The 12,747-nt window shown below is 42.3% G+C and overlaps 2 protein-coding genes across 2 annotated transcripts; both read right to left on the bottom strand.

The window, feature by feature from the left end:
- Positions 1 to 5,505: 5,505 nt before the first annotated feature.
- hmx4 (H6 family homeobox 4) lies at positions 5,506 to 6,952 on the bottom strand. Its single transcript, XM_046047941.1, has 2 exons — positions 6,665 to 6,952; positions 5,506 to 6,505 (listed from the first exon to the last, which is right to left on the bottom strand). The coding sequence occupies exons 1-2, from the start codon at positions 6,885 to 6,887 to the stop codon at positions 5,931 to 5,933; spliced, it is 798 nt and encodes a 265-aa protein (XP_045903897.1). The 5' UTR covers positions 6,888 to 6,952; the 3' UTR covers positions 5,506 to 5,930.
- A 1,683-nt stretch (positions 6,953 to 8,635) lies between these two features.
- hmx1 (H6 family homeobox 1) lies at positions 8,636 to 11,222 on the bottom strand. Its single transcript, XM_046047977.1, has 2 exons — positions 10,820 to 11,222; positions 8,636 to 9,456 (listed from the first exon to the last, which is right to left on the bottom strand). Exons 1-2 carry the CDS (start codon positions 11,112 to 11,114, stop codon positions 8,843 to 8,845), a joined length of 909 nt encoding a protein of 302 aa, XP_045903933.1. The 5' UTR covers positions 11,115 to 11,222; the 3' UTR covers positions 8,636 to 8,842.
- Between the last annotated feature and the right edge of the window lie 1,525 nt (positions 11,223 to 12,747).

Below are 12,747 nucleotides of genomic sequence, written 5' to 3'. Positions count from 1 at the left end.
CAGCTGCTGCAGGAAGTACATCCTCTGCTGGCCTTTTTTGGTGAGGGAGGTGAGATCCACTTGAGATCCTGGGAGACGGTGGTGCCCAGGAAGCGGAATGGGAAAACACAGGATGATAGGGAGGGTGGGGCTGGGCTCTTTCTAAAATTCACAACAATCTCCATTGTCGTCAGAGCGCTGAGCTCAAGATTGTTCTGGCTGCACCAGGACCCCAGATGGTCAATTTCCCGCCTGTAGGCAGGCTCATCCCCACCAGAGATGAGTACAATGAGGGTGGTGTCATCTGCAAACTTGAGCAGCTTGATGGTCTGGTGGCTTGAGGTGCAGCTGTTGGTGTACAGGGAGAAGAGCAGAGGGGAAAGGACGCAGCCTTGACTTGAGCCGGTGCTGATAGTCCTGGAGTCAGAAACACGTTTTCCCAGCTTCACGTGTTGCTTCCTGTAAGACAGGAAGTCTGTGATTCATCTGCAGGCAGAGTCAGGCATGCTCAGCTGGGAGAGCTTGTTCTGCAGCAGAGCCGGGATGATGGTGTTGAAAGCAGAGCTGAAATCCACATACAGGATCCTGGCTTAGGTTTCTGGGGAGTCCAGGTGCTGAAGGATGAAGTGAAAGGCCATGTTTACTGCGTTGTCTACAGATCTGTTGGCTCTGTAGACAAACTGCAGGAGGTCCAAGAGTGGGTCTGTAGTGGACTTCAGGTGGAACAACACAATGTGCTCAAAAGCCTTCATAAACACAGAGGTCAGGGCGATGGGTCTGTAGTCATTTAGTCCTGTTGTTCTTGTTTTTTTGGGGACAGGGAAGATGGTGGAGGCTTTGAAGCAGGCTGGCACATAGCATGTCTCCTGTAAGGTGTTGAAATATTGTACAGATATTCATTGTTACCAGATGAATCATAATAACTGAGTTTGACCTCTGACTTTTCTGCTAGCATCACCATTTGTAATAGAGATTCACCGATCAACCATCCGATGACCGGAATTAGCTGGCCAATCAGTCTCACTTATCTGATTCCGGGTCAAATTTACATTCACAATGTGCTGCACAATGGTACACATCATGTGCACAGTGGCACAGACCAAAACGACTATTGTCACAGCCACGCACAGAGATGCTAAAACATGATGTTGGTTGTCGGTCGGAAGTTCTTCAATGCGAAGACACAAAGCTGTGTATCCTGTCATTTGTAGTTTTTTGAAAGAAAGAAAATAGGCAGAATTGCAGTCGGACGTCTCTACTTTCTAATTTTGACAATTGGACTGCATTGCCAACAAATTTGATATACATTAATGTCCCCCTCAGGATGAATTGTAATGACTTTGGTGAGCCTCTTAATATTCATCTAACGCCATCATCAGGTAAGACTTTCAGTTTGTCCAATAATTTGGGTTGTGACGAACTACCAGAAAAACTAATGAAATTCCCATCAATGCTGTGCATAGTGTTTACTGGTAATAAGCAGATGTTACCAGCTGACTTTCTAAACTAAAATGGTAAACATCAGCATGCTAGCATGATAATTGTAAGCATGTTAGCATGCAAACTACACAGAGTTCATAGCAAGACTGTAAACTTAGTTTTGTTTATGTTTCTCTAAGGATATAAGTAAAGTATGGCCTCTTCTGTTACTGTCATTCCAACGGCCACATGGCCACCTTCTCCTCAGACCTTCAAAATATACTTTTACATGAAATGTACTCATTTTAAATGCGTCAATGTTTCTGTTAATGTGACGTAAGAATGGTTGTACAATGACACACGCACACACAGACTTTGGTCTTGTTCATGTTGCATGGTCTAAATCTATAAATTTGTTCATTTAAATTTATTTATTTTTACTTTCTCCCTTTCCTCCAGCAATTTGCGGGGGAAAGGGGTGACTAAATTAGTACATCAAAAGGCCATCAGACAGTCTTTAAGTGTCACACATACACACACCTCCTGTCTCAGGTTCCCCCTCTAACTAATAGCCTTGTTGTTTACTTTACAATGTGCTGTGTCATGTAGTTTTGGTCTCAGGTTGCGTTCCAGTGCATCTGGACACCCCGGGGGAATCCATGACTGGGCTGATGCTGGAGAGAAATATTCTTACACATTATGTTTTTGAATGTGTCTTGTTTTATCAGAATGGCCGACATTGTTGATGCATTTTTTTTAAATGAGAGCTCTGGTTTATATGAATCTTTCCTCAACTAATTGCAAATGTTTTTTCACCGTATAGACAAATATGTCTGACAGATACATATTCCAATGGGCTATGGAGCCTAAAATGAAGCGATCTGAAATCCTCCATTTGAAGTTTTTTGGTGACGGTCTTTCCTGTGTTTTCAAGTCGTAGAAACATGTTCGGGGACCAACTTTCCCATTGACTTGGGCTTTGACCTTTGTCAGATGACTGGGAGAGGTCAACACAGGTTGAAGTAACAAGTGAATTGAGAGAGCGGTACCAGCTAGTCATGCAGAAATGAGCTGTCAGAAAGTTTTACACAGGCGTATGGTGCGCGCGCGCGCACACACACAGTCCCTCTTCAACCAACAGGAACAGAACCAGCTGACCAGCCAGACCCCGGCTATAGAGAGGCGCAGACCCATGCAGTAATACAAACGTGATCGTAGTTTTTCCAACACAAACACACACTCATCAACTGGTTCTGCCCGAACCCTCCTCCCTCTCTCCCCCTCTCTTTGTTACACACTTTCCTTCTCAGTGCTTTATAATCGCTCACAGCCGGGCTTCAGTGCACAGACTACAGTGATGAGCCATGACAAGGCAAGACGCGGGAGGCAAGCACAGTAAGAATGGGAAAGAAGGATGGGGTGACAAAATGAAAAGAGCCCTCTGGTAGAAACAATTAGCATTTCTTATAACAAGCATTGAGGTGAATTAGTGCATGTACTGTATGTCTGACATGAACTATAGTAAGGTCATTCATAATAGTAAAACTTTATCATAAAATTAGTTTTACCTTCATTCTGTGCAGTCCAAAGATCCAGCTGTAGTGCCTCTGAGATAGTATGATCTTCAATTTATGTCTCCATTAAATACAACTAAAACCTTAATAATATACCATTTGGCCACACCTTACATCTTGTCTACCGTCACATCTGAGCCGCCAGGGATTGTGGGTACTGAGCAGTATTATGACTCTAGTAGCTCTGAAACATGAGACAGCCTGCCGGACATAACAAGCCTCTCTTCTTTGGTGAAAAGATGCACACACACACACAAACACAGTGTCTTGGAATCACACACATAATGATGCATGCGTATGCCTTAGAGATTTCTTTATTATTTGTTGCAGGGATCGGTATGATCAAATAGCGTCCGAGTTTATGAAGGCAAATCCTTTTTACATCAGAAATATATAATACCTGTGGAGTTAAAGTTGTATGATTTAGGTTTACATTAATTAAATTGTGAAGGGTAAGTGTTATGGCAAAGTGCACTGGGGGATAAAGGGCGGCACTGATAAGGTCAACAGTCTTTCAACTCAGTCATTGCAGCAAATGGATTTTCTTAAGTGGAAAAAAAGCATGATTCATATGTCTGTCCTTTGACAGTTCATGTAGGATCATTTTAGATTTTGGTTCAAACCACAAGTTGGATCCAGTTTAGTTCTGCGCTACTAACAAATCCTGTTGTTCAAGTCAAAGACATTAAAATTTGGCACGAGGAGGGTGAGGGGAAAACCAATACCCTGCAGGGATCAATAAAATATCAAATTATTATTTTATATTTGGAAAGTCATGAGGTTCCAAACATCGCAACTTTACACTGAAGCTTTTCAGACTGTCACAATCATTTGAGATATTTTAAAGGTCAGAATTGTGAGTCTCCTTAAACAATCACAAGCACTTTAAGGAGTTTAGTTAAAAATGCACTGAAAAATTTAATATTTGGTGCTGAAATGTTCAAAGAGAAGCAAAATTAGACATGCTGCCTATTTGGTTTACTATAATGCATAGATAAATCCTGGATATCCTAAATTATATCACCAGTTACAGAAATATATCTTGATTTCAAAACTGACACTTTGCTTTGACTTTCAGTATTATCACAGTTGAAACAGACTGATTCCTCCTGGTTATATCCAGCTGTCATTGTTGGTTTCTGACTTTTACGCTTTTATTCCTAGACTGTTCTCTTTGGCTTCACATGTGGGAGCACTCCATTGTGTACACTTTAAATTATGCTGAGGCTGCTGTTATATTGGTCTGTGGCTGTGGTACGATGGCAGAGTGGCCCCTGTTCAGGAAGCGAGCTGGAGGACCTAGACGCTGTCTCGCACAGAACCTTTGGAAGGGAGAAGCCTCACCTCCTGTCTGCTTTTACACTTCCTGAGCGGATCACTATTTTTCTCTTAACAGGGAACAAAACGAGTCTCATATTTCTCTCCATGTTGTGTAGTTTGTATGAATATTCTGGGTATATCCATAACCTTTCACACTGAGATGGGGATACGTCTTATCTCCTGTCTGTCAGTTACTTCCTGCATGCAAGAAATGTGTCCGGCGTATTGACATACATGTATGGTATTGGATCAGTATTTTACCAAATATTTTTAGTTTTTTTTTGGGAGGAGCATCAGTCTCAAATCATATTCAATCAGCCAATCTGGTATACTATAATGTGTAGTTTATATTCCATACATGGCAGTTATATGACCAGTTGCAGGTTAATATTTTGACATTGATACTGACCAATCACCATTTTGTTATTTTCCCCCCCCCAAAGTTACTGCCATCAGTACCTTTTATATGGTCTTGTTCCTTCTTCTAAAATATATATTATATTAAATATTTAATATCAAGCTGTTAGTAATGCATTTTATAAGCAATGCCGAATATATCCATACTTTATACCATTTATAAAAACTGCTCTGCTCCCAACTTAAAATACAGTACATGCTGTGATTAAAACATGTTGAGTCCGGAGTATATGCAGAAAAGAAAATAGGAGTGTGTGTCTACAAGCAAGTCTATTGGATTAGCAAGATTTCCATCAAAGGGCCTTCACTGACAGCAAATGTTTACATTTTTGCTTTGATTTAAGATTTTACATCTTTTGATATGATAGCAGTTCAGGGATTTCAATACATTTTATCATGTTCTTTATAAAATCCATGTGACACTTTATGCTGAAATTACAAAGGTAGGCCTGTGAAAACTACTGACTGTATTAATACACTGACTGAACATTGTACATTGTATCCTCATTATCTGCAATTTCATGTAGTAATGAACCTGTCTGAAACACAAAAACTTGAATTCAAAATACTGAATCAATTGTGTAAAAATATTTCATGAATGAACATGTTTTAATTACAGTTTCAGTAAATGGTGTAATGAGCCTATAGGCAAATGTGGAATAAAGTAAGAATAGTAGGATACTCAGAAAAATAGACATGCCTGAAACATAGAATAAAATGTTAATTACATTCATTTAAATACATAGATAATTTCAGTAATTCAAAACTCATTATGATACAGGAAATGCATGCAAATAGCTAAGCTATAGTAATTTCTTTGGTGGCTTAGGCTGCTGGAAATGCTGTTGTTGAAGATGATCATAATAATAATAATAATAACAGTAATAATAATAATAATGTCATGTAAACGATGAAATGTTGGGATGTATACTGTTTTAGGCCTCCCTCAGGCTATCATTAGCCACGCCTGCTATTTCCTAAAAACTGTGTAACTCTAGCACGTCTAGTGTCGGATACAAAACCCATATTACTGAAAAATAAATACCGAATCAGCTTATTTTTAAGTGATATGTAACTACACCTCTGTCATTGTACTTGCAGTCTTCATAAACAGTAAGGCCGCAGGACCGGCCCACCATCTCAACGCCATAAATGCTTTAAAGTTAGCATCAGACCACCAAAAAGTGTCTCTTTCACTGGGTGGGGAATTAAATGAAACCATCATACGTCTCCGTCATACAGGCTGAAGTACTTGCTGGCGTTTGAGAAGCAGAGGTATGGCGTGCTACTCCCTGGGTATACAACGGGCAGGGGCATGGGCAGAAGGCATCTCCCCAGCAGATTGCTCTCTTTGTACAAGGCCGGGAGTTGCCCCATCACCACGGGCTTTCCAGTCTCGGGGAAATCGGTAACAGGTCCGTCGATTTCGGTCGAAATTTGCCGTTTCAATTTATTCCTGCGATTCTGAAACCATATTTTTACCTGGGTCTCCGTGAGCTGGAGGGAACTGGCGAGGCAGGCACGCTCTGCGCTGCTCAGATAGCGTTTCATGTCGAAGGTAGACTCCAACTGGAAAATCTGTCTCTTGGAAAAAATTGTGCGCGTTTTCTTTTTCGTTATCATTTTGCTCTTCTTGGCAGGGCTGCCTCCTTTGTGGAGGTCCGTGGCCGTGGTGGTGGAGCTGCTGTCGTCGCAGCTGCTGTCCCCACTCTCGAAGCGCACCTCTGTTGCCTTCTTCAGGTCTCCGCGGCTGATGATGACCGATTCCGTTGCTCCGTTACAGTATGTGATCAACTCTGCGAACAAAATGACACGTCGTTTAACCCGATGTGGTTCAGTCTCAACTGACCTGAAACTGTAAGATCTTCTGACAAACCGTGCGTATTTGTGAATAGAGATGACATAATATCTATCTATACAGCCTACAGCTACAAAATATACCAAAACCCTCTTACCACTTTCGTTAAGCTTGCTCTCCGGGCCCTGCTTCTGCTGGGCTATGTGCTCCTCGTGGGGGCTCTCGAAACCGTCTTTACGCATCGCGGTGGCCGAGTCATTCTGCAGTCCGATGGGGAGACAGCTGTCACAGTTCCTCCCGCTTGTTTTCAGATTGAGGATGTTGTCAATAGTGAATTTCAGAGAGGCGGCGGGTCGACATGGCGCGTCCACTTTGTTCATATTCTCCAATGCTTGAGTCCTTTTTTGTTTACTTCCGCGACTCTACTCAGTCTAACCCGGGAAGGCAATCTGACCACTAACGTCTCGATGCTCCGCGCACCATAGCAGCAGCCACTGAGCAGACTGCTGGGCTGGCGATGCTCTGCCTGCACCGTTTCTGCACACACCGAATGGAGCGCGCGTTGTCGTCGCTGATTGGTCCAGAGGAGCGCGCAGAACGGGCCAATGACAGAGTGGGGACGGGAGGAGTAGGGAGGGCAAGAGACTGTTGTGGTGCCCTCTCTCTCCTCCACTCACCCCCACTCCCCTATTTATCTCCTCTATTCTGCAAGAATAGTTTAATTGTTATTTAACACCATACTGTTTTTGCGCGACGAGACCGTCAACAATTGAATGTGTCCCAAACTTGGAGAAAAAACGTTTGTCAACTGATGTGCAGCCTGAAAGTAAATCGGATTGTTTGGAATTATTTGCCTAGTGAAATTTCATTGTGTGCACATCTGTGTAATTGTTGCACAGTACTTCTCAAAAGCACATTCTGATTTTCATTTGGAGTAGTATTTTTAGTTATAGGTGTTGCTGGGTTTTCAGTATAGGGTGTAAAAATAGAATAGTATAAACAGACCAACAAAAATAGCTGCTTTTTTCACATTTCTACCATGTGGCATTCATAAAACGATCGATTCTTTTATGGGATTGTTTACTGTATATACATAGTCCATACCTAGTAAGTCATATGCTGCGTTTTTTTTCTCAGTTAAAGCAATGTGTTGTTTTAATAAGATCATGAGGTAAGTCTGATCAGTCTTACCTCGTGATCTTATTAAAACAATTTTATTTTTAGCCACTTCTTATGTGTTAACCTTTTCCTGTGTTTTAATGTGCTGTATTGATGCTTTGTTGATGCTTGTATGTTGTTCCTCAAATTTAAATCGCTTTGGATAAAAGCGTCTGCCAAATGAGTAAATGTAATATATCCTCTTTAAAATCCACAACAAGTTAGAAACTCTGAATTTTGCATGACAAAAAATGTTATGCATGCATTCAGAGGACTCATGAACAGCTCATTCTTACATGTGGCCTTTTGACTTAGTTAGATTCTTAACTTCCTCTAAAATTGAGGACACAACTTGCTGTCTGCTAAGTATTTGTTAAAAAAGGTAATTGATTAAATAAGACTGAAATGGGCCTATTTGCCTGTCCAGTGAATTTCTGTATAGTGATTTTTTTTAAAAATAATAACATAATTTTTGTCTAAAATATCTTATGTTCTTACATAGATTATTTTATCAACTATATAGTTGCTCAGCTGTTGTGGACGTCGGAGAGAAGAGCATGAATAGTCATAACAGAGTTCTACTTGTAGCAGAAACTTCAACATGTGTGTAAAATGTTAACTTTGTCATTCCCGAAAAGACGCAAATTCCTGCTCAAAGCTTTGTTCTGTCGTTGTGTCACAGCACATGTGGCCTCACTTCATTCCCTGTAAACACTTCTCTGTGTTTCCCTGCACGTTTATGATTGACAGACAGGAAAGCTCATTTGTCTTCAGTGAGTGGGCTATTTATAAACAACAGAAAAGCCAAAAAAAAAAAAAACATTTTGTGCTTGATTTTTATTTATTTATCTATCATGTGAAAAAAGTGACAAAGTTGGAAAGATGTGTGGCTTTAAATATAAAAGTTTGCAAAAATATGTGTGTATTCAAACATAGGCCTACAGTACAGTACATGAACAGCTCCGGCCTTGCCATGCGTGGCTGTCATAGTCTATTCTGTGACAGGAGCACAGGCTCATGTAGAGGCATATGAACAGACATATAAAGATGATTCATTACTATGTTATTATCACGGCCTCTGCGGCTCTTTGGATGCAGTCAACAATTTTCTGCGGCTTTGTGGGTTATTGCACGATTAACAGGGTTTTTATTTATATATATCAGTATTCAGCAGTCTTTACACCAAGCCCGTCATCTGCGACCTTAAAAGGCTCATGGAGTGAGCGAACGAAGACAGAGGGTAGTTGGAGAAGCCCGCGACAGGTGAAGAAACTGGATGTCCGTTCAGGTTGAAACCCAGCGCCGCAGTAGAGGCGGGTCCTTCGTGATACAGAATGGGGACCCTGACAATGCGCTGGGTCGAGTGTGGGATGTGTGCAGCCTCAAGGTCCGCCGCCAGCTGTCTCTTCCATTTATTCCTCCGGTTCTGGAACCAGATTTTGACCTGAGTCTCTGTCAGGTGGAGAGACGCTGCCAGCCCCGCTCTCTCCGAGCTGCTCAGGTACCGTTTCACGTCGAAGGTGGACTCCAGCTGAAACACCTGACTGCGGCTGAACACGGTCCGAGTCTTTTTCTTCCGGTTGGAGCTCAGGTCCGAGGATGCGTCCTGCCCTGACGGTGCATCAAACCCGTTCTGCGCGTCCTCGTTGTCGTCTGTCAGGTTGCTGTCGCCTGTTTTCCTGTCGGTTTCGTCGCTGCCCTCCGTTATCGGCTCCGAAACGGCGGGGGAGCATCTGTCACTGGTCGACATGGAGCAGCAGTGGTCGTCTGAACTTAGATTTTCTCTTGGACCTGAAAGGAGAACAAGAGCATGACTGACTTTTTAAGCAGACCGAGAAAAATGGAATAAAAGTAATAAATACATTAATATAATTAATAAATTGTATCAAAGGAAAATGACGAAAACAAGTTGGAAGAGATAAAACGTTATGTTTCACGAAATATTACGATTATTTAAATGAACTTTGATTTAAATGCTATTTAAAATAGTCTTAGGCCTATGTTTTGCGTTATCACAGGGTGCGCATGGGCAAAGCTGAGGCGTTTTGATTGGATTGCATAACACATGATCCACGTGAGGAAATTGTGTCAGGCGATTGTAATACAGATAAGAGTACAATAAATATACGAGTCTCCCCAAGGCAATCAAGGTCTTTGCACGGTCTAATCAAAACATCCAACAAGTTAATAGGATTTATTGTGTAGGCATTGTCGTCGACCAGGAGCTTCACTTGTGAACACAAGGATTGTGATGTTGGAATTTTACAATTGAAGTATTTGACTGTACACACACCAAATGGAGGGGCACTTTGTTTTGATGTGAGGATGCGTGCCAGTGGCTCAAATTGATGTGCGTAAAAGCGTCATGTTGACGTTCAGGGTTACTGCGCTTCTGTTTTGGGTACTGGGCATTTGTGCGTAATCCATGTGCGTAATTTTTTGATTGGGATACGGATCTCTTGATGGCAAGCAACCATGAAATATCCTGGTTCTGTACAGTAGCGGATGAAATGCGCTTATGGTGGTCAGACATGAAAAACAGTGTGTCTTACACGTCGTTTACAGATTGATGCCATCTCCGAGTTCTATAAAAGATTTGCTGAATGTTAACAGTCATTACAAACCAAGTGTACGGCAGCTTTTAAATGAGTTTGTAAAACTTGATTATCTAGTGGGTAAACGGTAAAAGAGCCACGGCTGCAACAGTATAGGCTCCACACTCGACTCGCCCTGACTTTGTTAGTTTTATTTAATGGAGCAAGAAGAAACATGCGACTTTCCAGGCTGGCTTTAACTCCATATGCTTCTAATAAAGCAAACCTAATACATTTACACTTATATATAAACGACCTGACGGCGTCAAAGCAATAAGCACCTGCTGTTCTTTTTTAACTTTAAGTCATGATGTCATTCTGATACTCCGTGAAATTCAGTTAGGAGTTATTTTTGTATGAATTAATATAAGCCAATAGTGTGGTAAACTGCCGGTCTATTACACCCTGCTAACGTTGCAGCAATAACTGTAACAAACTATGCCTTATGTGCACAAAATGCCCACCGATAGTACTCATTTATTGCATGACATCGTTTTGCGCCTCAGGTAGGCTAAATAATCATCTATTTGGAGGACGCATAAAAGCTGTTCTGTACTCACTCTGTGGTATTTCCATAGCTCTAAAGTTTAAGGCAGTCCCCTCACGGTACCACTGCAAGTCTCTGTACGGGGACCGAGCTGTGGAGCTGGAGCCATCGGGCGCTGGAGCGCTCGTGTCAGCTTGTTGTGAGTTGAGGACTCGGCCGGTGGAGACCGTCTCAACACCAGCTTCCCCACGTTTGTTGGCCGACATCGACTCCTGCCCATTCCGCCCTTTGCCCAGTAAGTTCTCGATAAAAAACGACGACGCCCTTGATGAAGTGGGAATCTGGTTGTCCGTTAGCTTCTCCTGCATGTTTTCCCGATTTGACGGTGCTTTTTACGCAAAAACCGAGCTGATCCAAGTAGTCATTTTAAGCATAGATGGGTTTGCGCTATGATCGGATAAGGAATCATGGCAGAGACAGGACGGGAATCTCCTCTGTGCCAACGGGAGGAGAGGGAGACAGTGAGACGGAAGCAGTAGTACAGTGAAGCGCTTAACGAACCGATGGCACCCAGCGATTGGACGAGCACAATAGCAAATGGGGTTTTCCAAGGAAAGGAGAATTACTGTCTCTCTGCGTCAGCCGCTGCTGCTACTCTCTCTGTCTGTGGGTGTGTGTGTGTTCACGTGCAGGCCCGTCCCCTCGAAGCCATGCAGCCAGGAGAAAACCTCTGTCCGTGGTACAGCACTCTTTATTTGGGTCAATTATAGTGCAAATCAAAATAAGCATCCGCCATGACAGCAGACATCATCGGGGTCGAACCCCCCCTACCCCCGGTCCACTCTGACAAAGGAAGGCTCACATTCAGCTATTAACTGGCAGGGAACGACAGCGTGGAGCCTGTCAATTTAAGGGCGTGTGTGTGCGCGTTGAAGTAGCCTACTTGTGCCTTTAATCCATTTTGGGAATGCAGCAAAAACCAAGGCAACCTGCGTTAACAGCCTTTACGCTATTATGCTAAGTTCAGATAACCTTTGACAGCATCTGTAAGACTGCGACATTTCCGTTGCTCATTATGTACGTTTCTCATGTACAGTTGGCCTATATAACAATATTTCAGTGGTGGCTTATTGTGGCAGGATGTTATCGACCTCAGAGTTTATGGTTTTTGAACGCATGTGCGTACTGAACCATGCATGGCTTTGCAATGGCACGTGAAATGCTGCTTCTTGGAGATGCGGCTGCTGTCAAAGGTCGTCAAAACTTTGCGTAATGGCTCAAATGCCCTTGATGATAGGCCTGTTTGTCTGCATCTGACCACTACTGAAGTTTAACTACACATGTTGTCCTTTTATGAAGAGAGTTGATTGGCAAAATTATGTAGGACTAATGGTCAATACAGTTGTAGTGGTCTAGTTATTTTTCCTAATTATTTTAGGTAATTTTCTGCTTTATAATTTCATGATGTAGCGCACACTAATAAGAACCGGGGTTTTTCAAATCAGACCTTCGTTTTGTCATGTTTTTTGTTTAAAAAATATTAAAGCTGATATTTCCATTTGACTTCGAACAGGCCTTTAGTTCGCCTCAAAGCAGCAAATAACCTCCTTAAAAAGCAGTAGCCTACAAACATCCAGATCAATTCACTTACAGTGGATCCCCAGATTCATTAAGAAAAGAAAGAAAATAAGAGTGAAAGTTTTACATTAAAAGTAGCCGGTTTCAAGATATTTCTGGTCGCACATAATGTGCAAACACAAAACAGTTCACTGATTAAGAGTAGCCCAATATGTTTCTAGCGAATGCAGCCCTCGTCGGACAGATTAAGATAAACTTATCACTATAAGATCATCTGAAACATTTGAATGAGTGCTGACAGGCGTCTTTACCCTTTCCGTTGAAATGGCAAGACATTTGAGCTTTTTATTTCCCTCAATGGAGTCAGCGGCGCTGACCTTTAACTCTATCTCCCCCCCCCCCCCCCCCCCCCCCCCCCCGCCC

The sequence above is a fragment of the Micropterus dolomieu genome, linkage group LG04, assembly GCF_021292245.1.
Source record: "Micropterus dolomieu isolate WLL.071019.BEF.003 ecotype Adirondacks linkage group LG04, ASM2129224v1, whole genome shotgun sequence".
Classification (NCBI taxonomy): domain Eukaryota; kingdom Metazoa; phylum Chordata; class Actinopteri; order Centrarchiformes; family Centrarchidae; genus Micropterus; species Micropterus dolomieu.
Note: the sequence above shows the minus strand (reverse complement) of the source record. Positions and strands in the feature narration are given on the sequence as shown.